Below are 21,419 nucleotides of genomic sequence, written 5' to 3'. Positions count from 1 at the left end.
TCTGTGTCTTCAGCAGCCCTTATGCTAATCTTCCTTGGAACACTTGGCTTGGCTGGCAAATATCTTTCCAACCAGGCGAGGGAGAAATATGATCTATTATTGCCTGTATATGAGTCACTGTCTTACTTGGTCAAATTCTGCGGGGAGAGAAAAAAGGCTTACAATTTACAGACAGCGATTTCCTCCTCGTGACTTGATCTGCTAGCCAGAAAAAGAGTCTCTTATTGGCTGCACGGATGGTCATCGGCCCACCAAACTGGTCGATTCGGCCCAGCGATAAATCATCACTCACCGTGTTACAGCCAAAAAAAACCACATCTGATTTGTGAAATCACAAAACATAATTCTTCCCTTAAAAAAATTATCAGTTTTGGAAGTTTAAGAGACTATTAATAATGGGGAGAGGAAATTTCTCTAGATAAAGGCAAGGTAGCTGATCCAACTGATGATCCCGGGGATTAACTTGGACTTTCAGCTTTAAAAAAAGAAATTGAAAAAAAAAAACCAACACAAAAAAACAAAAACCACCGAACATTAGAGGGAAGTACAACTTCTCCCCCCGACCCCCACCCCACGAACAGAGGAAAAAAAACAAGTTCCTAGGACCACACTAAAACAAAGCGGTTATGAGATTCAGCCCCAAGGAAGCACATCCTCAATAATAATAATAATAATAATAATAATGGCATTTGTTGAGCGCTATGTGCAAAGTACTGTTCTAAGCACTGGGGGATACAAGGTGATCGGGTTGTCCCACGTGGGGCTCACAGTCTTCATCCCCATTTTACAGATGAGGGAACTGAGGCTCAGAGAATCAATCAATCGTATTTATTGAGCGCTTACTGTGTGCAGAGCACTGTACTAAGTGCTTGGGAAGTACAAGTTGGCAACATATAGAGACAGTCCCTACCCAACAGTGGGCTCACAAGTCTAAAAGGGGGAGACAGAGAACAAAACCAAACATACTAACAAAATAAAATAAATAGAATAGATATGTACAAGTAAAATAAATAGAGTAATAAATATGTACAAACATACATACATATATACAGGTGCTGTGGGGAAGGGAAGGAGGTAAGACGGGGGGGATGGAGAGGGGGACGAGGGGGAGAGGAAGGAAGGGGCTCAGTCTGGGAAGGCCTCCTGGAGAGAAGTTAAATGACTTGCCCAAAGTTGCACAGCAGACATGTGGCAGAGTCGGAATTCGAACCCATGACTTCTGACTCCCAAGCCCGGGTTCTTTCCACTGAGCCACGCTGCTATCCCTTCCAGAGCTTAGAGCAGTGCTTTGCACATAGTAAGCGCTTAACAAATGCCATCGTTATTACAGACGCGCCCCAGTCGCCGGGTGCGGCCCAATTAGAGAAGCAGTGTGGCTCAGTGGATAGAGCATGGGCTTTGGAGTCAGAGGTCATGGGTTCAAATCCCGGGTCCACCACTTGTCAGCCGCGTGACTTTGGGCAAGTCACTTAACTTCTCTGGGCCTCAGTTCCCTCATCTGTAAAGTGGGGATTAAGACTGTGAGCCCTCCGTGGGACAACCTGTTCACCTTGTAACCTCCCCAGCAGTTAGAACAGTGCTTTGCACATAGTAAGCTCTTAATAAGTGTCATTATTATTATTATTATTATTATTAATTTTTCTCCTCCTGTCCAGTCGGGAAAAAGGGTCGTGGAGGTGTGCTGGCCCCACACCCACGGGACAAAGGACCGGCTCTCGAGACGGACGGATGGATGGATGGATGGATGGATGGACGGACGGAGTGAAATCCCAGAGGAAGGAACAGATTCCTCCTGGAAGTTCTCGTCTCCCCGGCCTCTGCTCCTTCCCAGCCTGCCTACTCGCCCCCAAATAACTGTCCCCTTTGCCCCCCGTTTTCCTCCCGGTTCCAGAGGAGAGACGAGCGTCTCCTCCCGCCACCATGTCGGGCCTTGGAAGGGAGCAGGCGGTCGGAGACAGAGTGGTGGTCATCCGTTCATTCAATCATCTTGATGGAGCTCTGACTGCGCAGAGCACTCAACTAAGCGCTCGGGAAGGACAAGACGGCAACAGCTGGAGACGGTCCCCGCCCCACAACGGGCTCCCCGTCTAGAAGGGGGTCCGGGGCTCCCCCTTTTCCCCCGAAAAGACGCCAGGCCTGGGAAGAGGGGCCTGCCTAATCAATCAATCAATCAATTGTATTTATTGAGCGCTTACTGTGTGCAGAGCACTGTACTAAGCGCTTGGGAAGTCCAAGTTGGCAACATATAGAGACAGTCCCTACCCAACAGTGGGGTCCAGGAGGCCTTCCCAGACTGAGCCCCTTCCTTCCTCTCCCCCTTGTCCCCCTCTCCATCCCCCCATCTTACCTCCTTCCCTTCCCCACAGCACCTGTATATACGTATATATGTTTGTACATATTTATTACTCTATTTATTTATTTATTTTACTTCTACATATCTATTCTATTTATTTTACTTTGTTAGCATGTTTGGTTTTGTTCTCTGTCTCCCCCTTTTAGACTGTGAGCCCACTGTTGGGTAGGGACTGTCTCTATATGTTGCCAACTTGTACTTCCCAAGCGCTTAGTACAGTGCTCTGCACGCAGGAAGCACTCAATAAATACGATTGATTGATTGATTGATTGATAGAAGGGGAGACAGAGAACAAAACCAAAGACACTAACAAAATAAAAATAAAATAAAATAAAAATAGTAAACAGACTAACAAAATAAAATAAATGGTAAATAAGGGCCGGGAGCCGAGCTCTTCCCTTCCCCTTCCTTCCCTTCTTTTAGACTGTGAGCCCACTGTTGGGTAGGGACTGTCTCTATATGTTGCCAACTTGGACTTCCCAAGCGCTTAGTACAGTGCTCTGCACGCAGGAAGCGCTCAATAAATACGATTGATTGATTGATTGATAGAAGGGGGAGACAGACAACAAAATCAAGCACACTAACAAAATAAAAATAAAATAAAATGAAAATAGTAGACTAACAAAATAAAATCAATAGTAAATAAGGGCTGGGAGCCGAGCTCTTCGCTTCCCCAGCCCACTGTTGGGTAGGGACTGTCGCTATATGTTGCCAGCTCCTACTTCCCAAGCGCTTAGTACAGTGCTCTGCACACAGGAAGCGCTCAATAAATACGACTGATGGGTTGATTGATAGAAGGGGAGACAGAGAACAAAACCAAAGACACTAACAAAATAAAAATAAAATAAAATAAAAATAGTAAACAGACTAACAAAATAAAATCAATGGTAAATAAGGGCCGGGAGCCGAGCTCTTCCCTTCCCCTTCCTTCCCTTCTTTTAGACTATGAGCCCACTGTTGGGTGGGGACTGTCTCTATATGTTGCCAGCTTGTACTTCCCAAGCGCTTAGTACGGTGCTCTGCACGCAGGAAGCGCTCAATAAATACGACTGATTGGTTGATTGATGGATAGACGGGGGAGACAGACAACAAAACCACGCACACTAACAAAATAAAATAAAATAAAAATAGTAGACTAACAAAATAAAATCAATAGTAAATAAGGGCCGGGAGCCGAGCTCTTCCCTTCCCCAGCCCACTGTTGGGTAGGGACTGTCGCTATATGTTGCCAGCTCCTACTTCCCAAGCGCTTAGTACAGTGCTCTGCACACAGGAAGCGCTCAACAAATACGACTGATTGGTTGATTGATGGAAGGGGAGACAGAGAACAAAACCAAAGACACTAACAAAATAAAAATAAAATAAAATAAAAATAGTAAACAGACTAACGAAATAAAATCAATGGTAAATAAGGGCCGGGAGCCGAGCTCTTCCCTTCCCCTTCCTTCCCTTCTTTTAGACTATGAGCCCACTGTTGGGTAGGGACTGCCTCTATATGTTGCCAACTTGGACTTCCCAAGCGCTTAGTACAGTGCTCTGCACGCAGGAAGCGCTCAATAAATACGATTGATTGATTGATTGATGGATAGAGGGGGAGACAGACAACAAAACCAACCACACTAACAAAATAAAAAAAATAAAATAAAAATAGTAAACAGACTAACAAAATAAAATCAGTGGTAAATAAGGGCCGGGAGCCGAGCTCTTCCCTTCCCCTTCCTTCCCTTCTTTTAGACTGTGAGCCCACTGTTGGGTAGGGACTGCCTCTATATGTTGCCAACTTGGACTTCCCAAGCGCTTAGTACAGTGCTCTGCACGCAGGAAGCGCTCAATAAATACGATTGATTGATTGATTGATGGATAGAGGGGGAGACAGACAACAAAACCAACCACACTAACAAAATAAAAAAAATAAAATAAAAATAGTAAACAGACTAACAAAATAAAATCAGTGGTAAATAAGGGCCGGGAGCCGAGCTCTTCCCTTCCCCTTCCTTCCCTTCTTTTAGACTGTGAGCCCACTGTTGGGTAGGGACTGCCTCTATATGTTGCCAACTTGGACTTCCCAAGCGCTTAGTACAGTGCTCTGCACGCAGGAAGCGCTCAATAAATACGATTGATTGATTGATTGATGGATAGAGGGGGAGACAGACAACAAAACCAACCACACTAACAAAATAAAAAAAATAAAATAAAAATAGTAAACAGACTAACAAAATAAAATCAGTGGTAAATAAGGGCCGGGAGCCGAGCTCTTCCCTTCCCCTTCCTTCCCTTCTTTTAGACTGTGAGCCCACTGTTGGGTAGGGACTGCCTCTATATGTTGCCAACTTGGACTTCCCAAGCTCTTAGTACAGTGCTCTGCACGCAGGAAGCGCTCAATAAATACGACTGATTGGTTGATTGATGGGTAGAAGGGGGAGACAGAGAACAAAACCACACTAACAAAATAAAAATAAAATAAAATAAAAATAGTAAACAGACTAACAAAATAAAATAAATAGTAAATAAGGGCCGGGAGCCGAGCTTTTCCCTTTCCCGACCCGAGGCAGGATCCCGGTGGCCTTCCTTGGCGCACTAGGAGGGGGGCCCCAAATGAGACAAAAGGGTTGGGGGGGGGGGGGGATGGAGGACCGGTCCTGCCTCCCCTGGAGCTCGGGATGGGAGGGGGCCAAATGGGGAAGGTTGAAGCTTCCCCTTGGGATGGGGAGGGGATTAGGGGGCGACCCCCCTCGCCCCACAGAGGGAGACAAGGCCGCTGGGCTTACTGTGGGTGCAGGCCGCTGCGCTCCTAGTCAGGCCGGCCTCCCTGGATCCTGCTCCTGCTCCTGCTCCTGCTCCGTGGCCGGTGGCCGCCCCTCCCTGGCTCGGTCCGCCCCGTTCCCGTTCCTGTTCCCGTTCCCGTTCCCGTTCCCGCTGTCATTTCCGCCGCTCCCACTTCCTGCCTCCCAGCCCAGCCGGTTGGGAAGCGGGAAGGCCCCTCCGGGACGCCCCCCGACCCTGCCACTCGTCGGCCGTGTGGCTTTGGGCTTCAGCGTGGCCCAGTGGAAAGACCCCCCTTTTCGACTGTGAGCCCACTGCCCCTATGTGTTGCCAACTTGGACCTCCCAAGCGCTTAGTACAGTGCCCTGCCCACAGTAAGCGCTCAAAAAATACGATTGATTGGTTGACCCCGGGCTTTGGAGTCAAATTCACTCTGCAGTAATTTGGGTCTCCCCCATTATGCCATAATCTTGAAGGTTGTGAAAATCTATCTGGCTACCTCACAACCAATTAGGTCAGTGCCCAGCCCTGAGGTGCTCAGTGTATGACCTTGGGCAAGCCACTTCACTTCTCTGAGCCTCAGTTACCTCATCTGTAAAATGGGGATTAAGATTGTGACTTCACTTCTCTGGGCCTCAGTTCCCTCATGTGTAAAATGGGGATTAAGATTGTGGCCCCCCCCCCCCACGTGGGACAACCTGATCACCTTGTATCCCCCCAGCGCTTAGAACAGTGCTCTGCACATAGTAAGCGAAATTTCAAGTGAAATTGGTAAGCGCAAACAATCTGGTTTGTAGAGCCAGATGTGGATGTCGTACTTCCCAAGCGCTTAGTACAGTGCTCTGCACATAGTAAGCGCTCAATAAATATGATTGATGATGATGATGATCACCTAGGAACAGCCTCTCTCGTGATTTTTAGACTGTGAGCCCACTGTTGGGTAGGGACCATCTCTATAGGTTGCCAGCTTGTACTTCCCAAGCGCTTAGTACAGTGCCCTGCACACAGTAAGCGCTGAATAAATACGATTGATTGATTGATTGGTTGACCCCGGGCTTTGGAGTCTAGAGATGAGTTTACAGATTATTAGCATCATTTTTATTCTTATTGTCATTGCCCTCCAAACACAGTGATGGTATCTAGGCTGTGTCCTATAGGAATGGAAGCCAATTTTCCTCAAATCGTGGAGCCTCGTTGGAAAAGAACCCAAACGGTAGGGACAAAGCCACCGACCGGTTTGTAGAGCCAGATGTGGATGTCATCACCTAGGAATAGCCTCTCTCGTGATTTTTAGACTGTGAGCCCACTGTTGGGTAGGGACCGCCTCTATAGGTTGCCAGCTTGTACTTCCCAAGCGCCTAGTACAGTGCTCTGCACACAGTAAGCGCTCAATAAATACGATTGATTGATTGGAGTCAGAGGTCATGGGTTCAAATCCCGACTCTGCCAGTTGTCAGCTGTGTGACTTTGGCCGAGTCACCTAACTTCTCTGTGCCTCAGTGACCTCATCTGTAAAATGGGGATGAAGACTGTGAGCCCCCCCCATGGGACAATCTGATCACCTTGTAACCTCCCCAGCGCTTAGAACAGTGCTTTGCACGTAGCACTTAATAAATGCCATCATTATTATTATTATTTCCCGGGCCTCAGTTCCCTCGTCTGCAAAACGGGGATGGAGACTGTGAGCCCCGCGTGGGGCAACCTGATCACCTTGGATCTCCCCCAGCGCTTAGACCAGTGCTTGACACATAGCAAGCGCTTAACAAATACCATTTCTGGACTGTGTGCCTGTTGTCAGGTAGGGATTGTCTCTATTGCCAAATTGTACTTTCCAAGCGCTTAGTACAGTGCTCTGCACACAGTAAGCGCTCAATAAATAATAATGATGGTATTAAGCGCTTATTATGTGCAAAGCACTGTTCTAAGCACTGGGGAGGTTGCAAGGTGATCAGGTTGTCCCACGGGGGAATCACAGTCTTCATGCCCATTTTACAGATGAGGTAACTGAGGCACAGAGAAGTTAAGTGCCTTGCCCAAAGTCACAGAGCTGACAATTGGCAAACTAAGGAGTGTGGATAACGTTGGGGAATTCCAGGCTTTATTTGAACCCCTAAGATGGCAGGACATTAGGAAGGCCACTTCTATGCCAAAGATTCCCAAATTGACATCTCCAGTCCTGACCTCTCTCCTTCTCTGTTACCTTGCATTTCCTCCTGCCTTCAGGACATTTTTACCTGGGTGTTCAGCCAACACCTCAAATTTAACATGTCCAAAACTGAACTCCTTATCTTCCCACTCAAACCCTGGCCTTTCATTCATTCAATCTTAATTGCTGAGCACTTATTGTGTGCAAAGCACTGTACTCTCACCATCACCAAATCGTTTTGGTTATACCTTGGTAATATTGGTAAATCCGCCCTTTCCTCTTCATCCAGGCTGATACGACGTTAATCCAAGCATTTATTCCCTACTGCTTTGATTGCTGCATCAGCCTCCTCACTAACCTCCCTGCCTCCTGTTTCTCCACATTCCAGGCTATACTTCACTCTGTGGCACAGATTATTTTTCTGAATGACACATTCAGTCCATTACTCCCCATTCCTCAAGAACCTCCAATGGTTGGCCATCAACCTCCTCGTAGAATAGCAACTCCTTACTATCGGCTTTTAAAGGACTCAATCAGCTTGCCCGTTCTTGGAAAGAGCACGGGCTTTGGAGTCAGAGGTCGGGTTCAAATCCCGGCTCTGCCAATTGTCAGCTGTGTGACTTTGGGCGAGTCACTCAACTTCTCTGTGCCTCAGTTACCTCATCTGTAAAAAGAGGATTAAGACTGTGAGCTCCCCCATGGGACAACCTGATCACCTTGTAACCTCCCCAGCGCTTAGAACAGTGCTTTGCACATAGTAAGTGCTTAATAAATGCCATCATTATTATTATTACCTCACAATAGCCCAGCTCGCATAATTCACTTCAGTTTAGTAACTGTGTCTGGAACTTCTTTACCTCACTACCACCCACCTTCCCATGTCCTTCCTCTAGCCTGGAACTCCCCCCACCCATATGCACTAGACCCCTACTCCCTCCACCTTCAAGCATTATTAAGATCACAGCTCTAATGAATGGTTGAAAAGTCTTCCCCCAATTAAACCCTCTCTTCCTCAGCTCCCTCTCCCTTCTGTGCTGTCAATGCACTTTGTTCTGTGACCTTTGAGCATTTGATATTTGCCCCACCCTCAAACCCACAGCACTTATGTACATTCATTCATTCATTCAATCATATTTACTGAATGCTTACTGTGTGCAGAGCACTGTACTAAGCGCTTGGAAAGTACAATTCGGCGATAGATAGAGATAATCCCTACCAACAACGGGCTCAAAGATCGTTACATTTTTATAGTTTAAATTATTTATGTCTCACTTCCCCTCCAGACTGTAAGTTCATTGTAGGCAGGGACTGTGTCTCCCAACTCTGTTGTACTGCACTCACTCTCCCAAATGCTTAGTTCAGTGTACTGCATGTAGTAAATGCTCAATAAATAACATTGATGATGATGATGAGAAATCACAAAAAGTGCTCCTGGTTTACGACCACTCATTTCCAGTTAACGCCGCCTTTGTCACAAGGAAGATTATACTGGGAACCAAAAGTATTCAAGACAGTTTAATGCCAGTTTTTGATTGATAATTTTGCCCGAGAGCAGTATGATGTTGTGGATAGAGCACGAACCTGGAAGTCAGAAAGTCATGGGTTCTAATCCTGACTCCACCACTTGTCTGCTGTCTGACCTTGGGCAAGTCACTTCACTTCTCTGTGCCTCAGTTCCCTCTTCTGTAAAATGGGGATTGAGGCTGGGAGCCCCATGTGGGACAGGGACTGTGTCTAAACTGATTTGCTTGTATCCACCCCAGTACTTAGTACGGTGCCCGGCACACAATATGCACTTAACAAAAACCACAATAATGATAATAATAGTAATGATAATGGGAAGCAGCATGACCTAGTGGAAAGAGCAAGGGCTTGAGAGTCAGAGGACCCGGATTCCAATCCTGACTCTGCCAATTGTCTACTTTGTGACTTTGGGCTTTACTTAACTTCTCTTCCTGCTTAGACTGTGAGCCCCATGTGGCACCTTATCATCTTGTACTTATCCCAGCACTTAGTACATTGCTTGGCACATAGTGCTTAACAAATGCAATTATTAATTAGTATTTTAACCATGTACATAAAGGAAAGTGAATGTGGGATAAAAGGAAATTCCCTGTTAAATGAGTGTACCATTCAAATCTCCAACATAGCCCGTTGTTGGGTAGGGACCGTCTCTTTATGTTGCCGCTTTGTACTTCTTCCCAAATGCTTAGTACATTGTTCTGCATACGGTAAGCGCTCAGTAAATACGATTGAATGAATTCACTGAATTTAAACCTAGTTTTATACATAGCTGAAAGCTGGATTAGGAGAAGCATCGTGGCATTGTGGATAGAGCTGGAAGTCAGAAGACCATGGATTCTAATCCTGACTCTGCCATTTGTCTGCTGTGTGACCTTGGGCAAGTCACTTCATTCATTCTGTGGTGAGCCCTCAAGTTGTATTTTTTATGACCGTTTGTGATCCTGCGAACAACAACGTTAGAGACTTTGCAAAGGCACTGTGATGTGCTCTACCTGAGGCAGGTGATTGAAGGCCTGTGGGGAGGTGGACCATGGAGGGATGCGGGGCTTTCTCTCCCTGTTCTACCCAGTAACGGGCCTGAATCAATCAGTGACTGCCACGGAGAGCCCCAGCTGCCATGCCTAAGGTGGTTGCTTTGAGGCCCGTGCCAGGTATGAGAGGTAGTAGTATTATTGATGGTGCATAGGAGAGCAGAAGCATGCAGGGAAGCTAGCAAGGAGCATGTTGAGAGCAGCAACTGCCGCAGGAGAACAGCAGCAAAAAGAAGTAGAAAGAAGAAGTATTGGCAGAATGGGCTCCTTTGACCACAGACTGGCATTGAACCCTAGGTGGAGTGGAGTGAGTGAGTAAGTATATGTTTATATGTATGTATGTGTCACACCCTTGCACGTTAGTAAAGTTAGGTAAAAAAAAAAAGCGCCTTACACAATACCTTGTATCCCCCCAGCGCTTAGAACATCAGTGCTTGGCACATGGTAAAGCGCTTAACAAGTGCCACCATTATTATTAACCTTGGTGAGCAGAGGTGTGGTTTGACTTCTACTACGTGTCACCGAGAAATTAAGGTTGCGGAGTTTGGACAGGAATGGGTTGGGGTGGGGGAGATAGCTGGATGGTTCAATCAATCCATTGGTGGTACTTACTGAGCGCTTACTGTGTGCAGATCAGAGACAGTTCATTTAGGATGGGGAGGTGTAGATGTGTCTGAGAGGAGAATTGAGAAGCTGGAGATGGCAGTCATATATATATATATTACTATACAATAATAATAATAATAATGGTGTTTAAGTGTTCACTCTGTGCCAGGCACTGTTCTAAGTGCTGGAAAATGATGGTATTTGTTAAGCGCTTACAGTTTGTCAAACACTGTTCTAAGCTCTGGGGTAGATACAAGGTAATCAGGTTAGCTACACTCCCTGTCCCACATGCGGCTCACAGTCTTAACCCACATTTTACAGATGAGGTAACTGAGACACAGAAAAGTTAAGTGATTTAACCAGTCACACAGCAGACAAGCGGCAGAGCAGGGATTAGAACCCATGACCTGATTCCCAAGTCTGTGCTCTATCCACTAAACCATGCTGCTAAGGGTGCAATCATTTTTAAGTGTTAAGAATGGAAGAGCAGGTGGAGAAGGTAGATTTTGAAAGCTGGAGATTCTAGACTGTAAACTCATTGCGGGCCGGGAACATGTCTGCCAATTTTGTTGTACTCTTCAAAGTGCTTATTTTACAGTGCCCTGTACATAGGCGCTTAATAAATACCATTGATTATGTTGAGATTCTGGCTAACCTTGTTCTTTGTCCTTCATCTCTGACATGCTGTTTTGCTTTGAGGTCTGAAACTGTACAACAGCTGGGAATGCATCGTTGATGGCTTCATTCAACTGCTATTCCAGAAACATTTTGGCAAGGAAGATGCTCTGGTAAAAGGTGCACCTGTTCCATTGTGAAAACCCTCTTAAAATCCTCCTCCAGATTATCCCTGATTGAGTCACAGCACCCTAAACTTGTCAGACTAGCATCCCACCCTTAACAATGTAATCTTATCCTCAGCATTCATATCCATAAATTTTCGTCCATTCCATTTTTAAGCTATTTCATACTGATGTTCTTGTACTACTCCCTGCTTATAATTCCTTCACATTTCACTCTGAAGTAATTTTGGTCTCCCCCATTTTACCATAAGCTTGAAGGTTGTGAAAATGTATCTGGCTACCGTTGTAACCTCACAGCCAATTGGGTCAGTGCCCAGCACTGAGGTGCTCAATGTATGACCTTGGGCAAGCCACTTCTCTGAGCCTCAGTTACCTCATCTGTAAAATGGGGATTAAGATTGTGACCCCCACGTGGGACAACCTGATCACCTTGTATCCCCCCAGTGCTTAGAACAGTGCTCTGCACATAGTAAGCGCTTAACAAATGCCATTACTATTATTATTATTATTAATAAATGCAACTGACTGATTCCAGGCCCCTGACCTGTCACCACCCAAATGCAAACAATCAATAGTATTAGGGCATCTCTGTACTAGGTGCTTACCCATGTATTCCCACTCCTCAAAAATTGCTAAAGGAATTCTCTCCCTGGCACTTAGTACAGTGCTCTGAACATAGTAAGGAAATACCATTGATTGATCAAACTCCTGACCACTGGCTGGAAGGCACAGAATCAGCTCTCTCCTTACTTTTCTATTCTCTTCCTCCACTGCCCTCCTGTTGCATAAATCCCCTCACCTGCTCCTTAGCTGCATTCCAAGATAAACACACAATGGGCTCTAGACTGTGAGCCCGTTGTTGGGAAGAGATTGTCTCTGTTGTCAAATTGTACTTACCAAGGGCTTACTACTGTGCTCTGTACACATTGAATATTGTACACATTGAATACTGAATATTGGCAAGAACGTGCTTTTGGAAGTAGGGCCATGCCTGTGTTCCAGGAGGGAAAACTGGTGGCTCACTTTGGTTTTCAAGGCTATTAGATTTTGACTCCATTCCCAGCAACGGCAATAAATGAGATGCCTATTTCTGCAATCAATTCTTAGCTTTCTCCTTGAAGATGGGGTGACAGCGATGTCTTTGAAACACACTATGATGGTATCCCCTCAGTGTCCCACGTATTCTGTTCCTTTACAGCTGGCAGATCTGGGTGGGAATGCCAACATTTCCAAAAGTTTAACCATTCTTCATGGCTGTCATTGAAAAGGTGACTTAAAAGATATGGAAAAGGGCCAAGTTGTTTCTTCACAGGGCCACAGGTGCCATATACTTTTTGCTGGATCTCAGGGTCAATGGTGACGTTGTGTTAAATAGACTTAAGTATGGCCACTGTTTTAATAGAGTTTTACGTAAGCTTTGTTGCCTTGATACACAGCGCTTTCATTACAGAGAAGCAGCGTGGCTTCCCAGACTGAGCCCCTTCCTTCCTCTCCCCTTCGTCCCCCTCTCCATCCCCCCCATCTTACCTCCTTCCCTTCCCCACAGCACCTGTATATATGTATATATGTTTGTACATATTTATTACTCTATTTATTTATTTTATTTGTACATATCTATTCTATTTTATTTGTTAGTATGTTTGGTTTTGTTCTCTGTCTCCCCCTTTTAGACTGTGAGCCCACTGTTGGGTAGGGACTGTTTCTATATGTTGCCAATTTGTACTTCCCAAGCTCTTAGTACAGTGCTCTGCACATAGTAAGCGCTCAATAAATACGATTGATGATGATGAAAGAGCATGGGCTTGGGACTCAGAGGTCATGGGTTCAAATCCCCGCTATGCCAATTGTCAGCTGCGGGACTTTGGGCAAGTCACTTACCTTCTCTGTGCCTCAGTTACCTCATTTGTAAAATGGGGATGAAGACTGTGAGCCCCGTGTGGGATAAGTGCTGCTGTCTCCTCCCCAGCACTTAAAACAGTGTTTTGCACATAGTAACTGCTTAACAAATGCCATCATTGTTATTACATCAAATTGGAAGCACTTGTTGCACAAGACTGTGGAGGTGGAGACCTCACAACCAATTAGGTCAGTGCCCAGCACTGCGGTGCTCAATGTATGACCTTGGGCAAGCCACTTAACTTCCCTGAGCCTCAGTTACCTCATCTGTAAAATGGGGATTAGGATTGTGACCCCCACGTGGGACAACCTGATCACCTTGTATCCCCCCAGCACTTAGAACAGTGCTCTGCACATAGTAAGTGCTTAACACTTAACAAGTGGTTCCTCATGAATGGGCTGGCTCGGAGAGAATCTCCAGCACGCTGTTCTTCCATTTTGATCTTCGTAAAAGTGATTGGTCACAGTTGAAGGATTTGAGAGTTTCTACTTGGAAGTGCTACCCCCTGATCTAAATTCTAGATGAGCCAGACTTTCCAAACGCCTAAGTATTAAAATTGGGACTTAATAGAGCAAAATATTAAATTACCTAACAAATCTCTGCTGTTGCACTGTAAAAAAAAGATGAGTGCCTATTTATGTCTAATTTTCATAACTTTTGTAGTATGCCCAGAAATACCAGCAAAAATAATTTTGCACCATCTAAACTGTCTCATTTTTGCCTAAAGCCTCAGATGCGGTGAGGAACCACTTACTTGGACAGGAAAAGTTCTGTTTCATTCATTCCAACCCGCAGAAGCTGGAAGTGATCCAGAAATATGGGCTGAGATGAAGCTCGCCCCAAGGTCTAACATGTTCTGCCACACACTTTTATAGAACAATTACAGGTGCATAAACTGTTTATAGTACAATCTGTTCAATTACAAGAAAATGCAATGGAGAATCCCAAGACCTCTTGCACTTGGTCTCTTCACCTCTCTCATAAATTAGCAAATCAAATTTGAGTCCAAAAGAACATATGATAGGACAGAGTCCTGATAGGTTCAATATTTCATGTTCTTATATTATTTTGTCAATGGTTTCTGAATTGTCATAATTTAGCTGTTAGCTCCTCCTTCCCCAATACACATTTTAAGCTCCTTATATAACAGTGTATTGTCAGAGTTAATGTCCATGTATTCTCCCCAGTATCTACAACAGTGCTTTGTTTTTATTGATATATTTTTTAAAAAAACACCCAAAATTCACCCCAATAACTGATCTGCATATATTTACTATCCAAACAGTTGGAAAAAAAAGCTTCAGTCATCTTTCAATATAATTACAATTTATTCTCCGTTCGTATTGGCAGTGGAAAAAGCTTCAGTACTTTATTGAAAGAAAGCAATAAATAATACTGTGATAAAAATAGTTCAAAAGTAGACTGTACAGACTTTGTTACATAATCAGAAAGTTCACAAAAGATTAACAGAAAACAGAACAGTAACAATGAGTTGTACAAGTAAATTAAAAGCAGAAACCAAAAAAGAAAGACATGCTATATATATATATTTCATTGCATAATAAATAACACACCAGGATCTGAACAGATTTCTCGCTGGCTTTTTAATGTGCCATCTAAAAAGTAAAAGATACGCTCTGTCCTCATACTGTTTAAAATGGCTATAAGCATCAAAATCAAAGATTTTTGTGTCCAGATTCAGTCTTTAAACACGTTTACAAACAAATGTAAAAGACGATTTATGTAAGAAAAATAAGGCCTTTTTAAAAAGTTGCACTACGTAATTCTTCAGATACTGTGCCTTCATCTTCTAGTATATACCAATGTCTTTGAAATGAGTGCAGTGCTGGGTGATTGGTCCTCTAAGAACAGCTGCATCAGAGCCTTTAAACACAGAGTTTCAAGGAAAAGGACGTGGGAGGAAAGCACTTGTCTGCAGGCTATTATCAGGATTTTTTTTCCCCCCAATGTCTTTCTTTCTCCCCAGGTTCAGAGAATGTTTCTCAGTTCATGGCTTTTGCTCAGACACTGAAGATCAGCTATACAAGCCCTGTACAACAGAGACTAAAAGTTGTGGCGTTAACCAGTTCTACAATATTTTTCATAGTGTTCTGATATTTCCCCGTTCGTGGTCGATAAAAGAAAGTCTTAAGGTAAGAAATTTTAAATCGGTTCACGTTCCACAAAACATTTTCTTGCTGGAAAAAGTAGCTATCATCAGTAATGAAAATCACGCACCATAACCGTTCACAATGAAAAATTTGCTTATTTTAGAACTAGCTGCATCTGATTGGCAATGTATTCCTCTTGGTGTCGTGATACTTCTATAAACACAGTAAATTCAGTTGCTCCATCAGATTTATTATTAAAAAATTAAACATTAATGATACTTACAAGAACTGCATAATTTACAAAAACCCTAGTTTGTTCATAGGATTTATACACAGAAGCATTACAGTACATTCAGTTGGAAAGACTAACAAATTAAGTATAAGAACATCGATGCATTGGTTCGAAAGGATATTTATAATCCGGCTACTCATGGAAAAGGTAAGTAACTGTATAAATGAAAAGTCACGTAGGTTTACATAAATATAAGAAACATTTATTTCTAAAATATTTTCTCTATAGTACTCATTAATTTTTCACTAATTAAAAACTCTGTAATAAAATATCTCAGCATGTTCATATAACAAGTATTAACAGATTAAAAGATCCACTGAATTTTAAAACATGGTCTTTGTTGAATTCAAAATGCTGCATAATCATCTGTAGAAGTAGTGTGGGTAAACTGGAAAAAAAAAAAAAAGACAAACCCTGTTAAGTACAAGTCAGTGTAAATTAAGCAGATTTGGCAAGTAAACAAGTAGTCCATGCTTGTATACCAGAGTTGCTCTTTCACAGCTAGTATAGTAGGTGTAAAATGGTTTCGATTCACTTGGATACCTTTCATTATTTAGCTACATGGAAAATTGAGATAAAACAATCTAGTAGGTTTTTCCCTAAGGAAAAGGTCCCTGATCAACTTGACTGGGGCCATTTTCGATATGCTGTAACGTGACTGTTTAGTGATATATTATTTCAAAAGAAACAGGATAAAAACCATGCTTGTCTGGACTCTAAACTCCTTGTGGACCGTGAACAGGTCTACCGACTTGGTTGCACTGTACTCTCCCCAGCGCTTAGTACAGTGCTCTGCACCCAGTAAGCACCCAATAAATACCACTGATTGTTTAGGTAGTTTTAAAAATCGAGTTAAACTTTCTTTTATGTAGGCAAAAATTAGAGTTATAGTTTCTTGTCTCTTTCTTAGATATCTTCCCCCAAGAGTCATCAAAAACTCATACACAACAACTTCATACTTTTAAAGCCTGTGGCATATGAAAATTTTAGTACTGTGAAGAACAACTAATCTGGAAAGTTTCAGGGACAAGTATTTCAGTCTTTGACAGAATACTTTTAAACAAGATCAGGGTAATCCATCTCATTCTAAAGGTATTATTGCCCCTGGAAAGATAACTTAAACAGGACACCTTTGGCTTCAAAAACCATGCTGCCCAAGCAGTTAATGAATTGCAATTACACCAAATTTACTATTAGACCAAATTTCCAGTTTAAACAAACGATTATTTTTGCATGCTCCCTTAGAAACATTTATATGTTCATATATATTCTGAAAAAATGTATCCAGTCTAAGTAACCTTATTATCCATTAAAAATACTTGCGTCTATTTTACCGTTTTAAAGTGAAAACAAAGACCTAAGAAAACTGCCTTTGATTCAGGAACGCAAAACCCACTCTGAACATGGCCTGGAATCCAGTCGACATTGTTTCAATATTCTTACCATATGCTAGGAAAGCTGCATCCCAAAATAATGTTTGCCCAAGATACTGAAATACAGTTTTGTTTAAAAAATAGTATCAACATTGATTTAATTTTAAGTGCCATTCAGACTGATCTGAGAACAGGTAAGGGAGTTCAAACTAAACCCCATGCTCCCCCCGAAATATACATTAGGCAGCTCTCTATTTACAAATATAGAAATGAAGCTTTTATTATCATTCATTCATTCAATCATATTTATTGAGCGCTTACTGTGTGCAGAGCACTGTACTAAGCGCTTGGGAAGTACAAATCGGCAACATATAGAGACGGTCCCTACCCGACAATGGGCTCACAGTCTAGATATATGATGCCTAAGCCAGTTTTCTTTAGTCGCTGAACTCTACACAGGAGGGTCCAAATTATTTTGACTATATTTGGTAATATACTTTTTTCAAAAATTGTCAAAATCAAAAGTATGGCACAACTATGACTCACTGTCTCAAGTTTTTGGATGTTAAATAAAATCATCCAAATATTCCATAAAAATGCTTATTACACTGGAAACTTTCCTTGGATTTCACTTGCCAAAATTCAGCCAGAGGGGTGTTTTTGCTACTCAGTTACGATCAAAGGGCAAAAATTGGGGCAGTAACCACATCAATTAGTACGGAAAATTTGAAGCATTCCTTCGATACTCTAACTTCGAGCGATTTGAGATGAAAATATGTAATTAGAAAGTAAACTTGGTCTAGTGTGCAGCCCTTTAAAATAATTCGTATGTGGCTCTCTCTATACTCACCAACAGAAGGCTTTAACAGGAGTAAGTTCTTACTGTTGCAGAATCCAACCTTTGTGTTCCTGATACACTGCCTGTTTCAACACCACAGGAGGAAGCGTGCAAAACACAGCATGCAGTTAGTGTTAAAAAAAAAAAATCAGGGGTGTGAGTATAGTCCAGAATATTTTCAAATTATAAGATTACCACCAGCGACAGGAGAGGATTTCCCAGAGGACAGAGAGTCGGCCTGAAGATCAAACTGTTTGGTTCTTTTTCTCTCTGGCCTTAGGAAACACTCTGGGTGGAGGGCCACCTCCTATCACTCCCCTTCTTTATTAACTTCCCCACTTGCATGGCTGACAGGGACTCGGAAAGAACAGTGTAAAAGGAATCGAACCTAGCGATGCACAAATTTGAAAGAACACTTCTGTGAATAGTCCCAACTATACTACTTTGCTAGATCTAAGAACTAAAAAATCAACAAAGATAAGCTACATATCCAGCGCTTAGAACAGTGCTTTGTGCATAGTAAGCGCTTAATAAATGCCATTATTATTATTATTATTACATATGGTACAGGATACTTCAAAAAGTCACAAATGAGAATCACTTCCAACATCACAAATTGGTCATTTCTTATTCTAGTAGAGTCCATTTTTCTATGCTGTGGAGGCTGCGTTCTTGAAAAACCCCGAGTTAAGGAAAACTTGTAGATGTAGTACTTGATCCTTGCCCGAGGCCATGAGCATGACCACTTCTTCTGACATGGCATAGCAAGCTATCCAAGGCACACATGTGTGGTGTTGGCTAAATATTCCCCAATTCTTATTTTGTGTTCTTACTTAAAATGCTTAGTAAAAACATGCATACTAGAACTGACCCAAATAGGTATTTTGTTTGTGCCATGTGCGGAAATTAATTTGAGATTTTAGCACAGGATAGTGGATTTTTTATTGGTGAACCAACTTTGTTTGTAGCTACACCCCCACTGGTATTGAACGCTGTTAAAACGTCCTTAATGAGTCACTCAGAAAAACACACTAAATGGTTAGGAGTTTCAAATTAATAATAGGAAATAAAATTATTGCTGTAAGGCACGTTTGGAGAAAAACACAGTGCTCAATCCATCCCTACTGGGAGGAGAGGACTCCCTCCATGAATTTATCAGTTGGAGGTGGAAGAGGAAGGAGAGAAAAAAGCATGTCTACAAAGAACAGTGAGACAGTCCAGCACATCTGGTGTTAGCGAGGCTGCTCTGGGGTGTGGTTCTCTCACATGAGTATAGTTTAAAGAGTTCCACTGGAATGAAGCAATGTGGGTGGTAACACAGTGGTTTTTTTAATGGTATTTATTCAGTGCTTACCATGTACCATGCACTGTACTAAGCACTGGGGTAGATACATGATAATCAGGTGGGACTCTGTCCATGTCCCACACAGCGTTTGGAGTTTTAGTCCCCATTTTACAGATGTGGAAACTGAGGCATACAGAAGTGACTTGACCAAGGTCTTACATCAGGCAAGTGGTGGAGCCGGAATTAGAACCCAGGTCCTCTGACTCTAGGCCTGTGCTCACTCTCAAGTGAATATTGCTTCTCAGGTAATAGTGTAGTTATCTGCCCCCCAGATTATCCATTTAAAATAGGCACATGTTTCAAATAGAGTATGGAGAGGAGCTTGCTCTGCCCTGCTTAGCTCATGGGATACCCCATGAGAATCTCAGAAGGGAAAAATTGGAGTCATTAATAATCAGAAATCTTATTTAATAACTTGGAGCAACTGCTTACACTTACTCCTCTTAACCAGAATTATGGATCAGTAGAAGTGGGAAAATAGTGTAGAAGAGATAGATAACTGGGGCTCCACTACCTTCTCTATCCCTTTTGAATTGGGAATAATGAAGGAGAAAAGTCTTCTGCAGTGGAGAAATCTTAAGGAAACTAAGTTAAAAAGGTCAGCGACTTTTAAAGCATTTCACAGTAAGAGAAGAAATTTATCATTTGTATAAAGTCTCAGGGCTTAAATGTAAGGAAACAAAAGGTTTGCACATTAAGCATTCAAAAACCATTATAACAACCAAGAGAAAATGTGAAGACTATCTCAAAATTTTCTCAAATCTGATATATGCAAAAACTCTCTCAAAGGTCAACATTTAGAGTTGCTATTTTCTTCTTAAGAAAATGTATGTTGGACCTGCAAATATGCCTGTTTTTCAGCATAAGCACAATTCATTTCCCAGAACACCTAAGAGAAATATTTATTTTGCACTGCACAAATATATGCTTTTGCATGATAAGCAATTCTACACATTGAACTAAGAAAAACAGAGCTGTTGGTCAATATTTTTCCATATATGAAGCAATGATTTTTTTAAACTTATTTTCTGGAAGAACATGATGAAAAAGAAAAGATTTAAAAATCTACTGATTATTTCCAAACATCTTAACACCTTACAGGTAATAATAGCCACCATAGTTAAGTACACTTTTACCTCAAGGGATTTATATTTAAAGCCCATGAATTCTAAGTGTAAACATGTTTTGTGGTTTTGTTGAATGAGATGATGTTAAAGAAGTGTTATTACTTCTACCTACCTGTATTAGATTCTAAACTCCTTGAGCGCAGGGATCATGTCAAATTTACTGTACTCTCTCAAGTGATTTGTAACATGCCCTGCACAGAATAAGTGCTTAAAAAATGCTACTGATTGACTGAATGTGACAGACTAACTGGAAAAAGCAAATTTATAGTAAAATGGTCGGTTACCTTAACACAACTCAGTTGAGGTCCAGTTTTTTCCATTTCTGTTTAATTTTCACCATTAAATTTGTTTTAAAAATCAGGGCTGACTTAGCCTATTACTTCCAATTGCCTTTTTTTTAAAAAAATAGACTCAAGGCTTAGTCAATTCCAAGAATGTTTTTAAATAACTGGGCAAAAATTAAATTTCTGTCATCCAATATAGAAAGTAGTAGTCATAGTACAACCAATGTTATGAGTTCCTATATTTTGACTACTTATCCCAAATAGGCATCTGACCAATTTTGTGCTTTGACCACCAAAGTTGTTCAACACATAATTTGCTACTATTAAAGCAGCTTCACTGATTCTATGGCCAGTTATAAGACCCAGCTTCTTTTCATCTAAGTTACATTTCACAATCCAGCTATCACTCCATATCGCTTCTCCCACTCCTGTCCAAATTTCCCAAATGGGCTGTAAACACCCATTCTTCCACTTCCTCTTCTCCAACTCCCTTCTCAACCCGCTACAATCTAATTTCCCACTCCTTTACCCTGCTGAGACCATCTGACAAAGTCCCCAACAGCCTCCTTCTTGTCCAATCTAGCAGAATATCCTATTCCTACTTGAATATATGACTGCCTCTGGCATGACACTATAGACCACTACTTTCTGGAATCACAAGCTAACCTTGGTTTTTATGATACAGTTCTCTTTTGGCTCAGTCTTCTGAGGCCTCTCTGGTTGGTCCTTCTCAGTTTCTTTTGCCGTCTCTGCCTCTCTCCCCCTTGCCCTAATTGTCGGGGTCCCTCAAAAGCCCCATGCTCTTAATTTATAACTCTGTTTTATTGTACAGTGCTCTGCACATAGTGAGCGCTCCATAAATACGAATTATCAATTAATTTACATTCGCACTCTTGGAGAGCTCCCACAGCTTCAACTACATCTCTATG

At 42.4% G+C, this 21,419-nt stretch overlaps 2 protein-coding genes across 13 annotated transcripts in view; both read right to left on the bottom strand.

Annotated features, from left to right (window-relative positions):
- The window catches only part of CTTN (cortactin), a 48,980-nt gene extending 43,792 nt beyond the window's left edge, over positions 1-5,188 (bottom strand). For all 3 annotated transcript variants that reach the window (XM_038764042.1, XM_038764043.1, XM_038764044.1), the window contains exon 1: positions 5,122-5,188. The gene's annotated coding sequence lies outside the window, so the exon portion shown is untranslated. The remainder of the gene's footprint in view (positions 1-5,121) is intronic.
- A 9,270-nt stretch (positions 5,189-14,458) lies between these two features.
- PPFIA1 (PTPRF interacting protein alpha 1) overlaps positions 14,459-21,419 on the bottom strand; it is a 126,455-nt gene continuing 119,494 nt past the window's right edge. For 8 of the 10 annotated variants that reach the window (XM_038764010.1, XM_038764018.1, XM_038764009.1 and 5 more), the window contains 2 exons: positions 17,747-17,817; positions 14,459-15,911 (listed from right to left, as the gene is read on the bottom strand). In XM_038764010.1, the coding sequence (XP_038619938.1) occupies positions 17,759-17,817 (59 nt within the window). In that variant the 3' untranslated portion in view covers positions 14,459-15,911; positions 17,747-17,758. The remainder of the gene's footprint in view (positions 15,912-17,746; positions 17,818-21,419) is intronic. The other 2 variants (XM_038764013.1, XM_038764017.1) reach the window with 1 other exon arrangement.

Source organism: Tachyglossus aculeatus, chromosome 22, assembly GCF_015852505.1.
Source record: "Tachyglossus aculeatus isolate mTacAcu1 chromosome 22, mTacAcu1.pri, whole genome shotgun sequence".
NCBI classification, from domain to species: Eukaryota; Metazoa; Chordata; class Mammalia; order Monotremata; family Tachyglossidae; genus Tachyglossus; species Tachyglossus aculeatus.
This window is presented reverse-complemented; position numbering and strand designations above follow the sequence as displayed.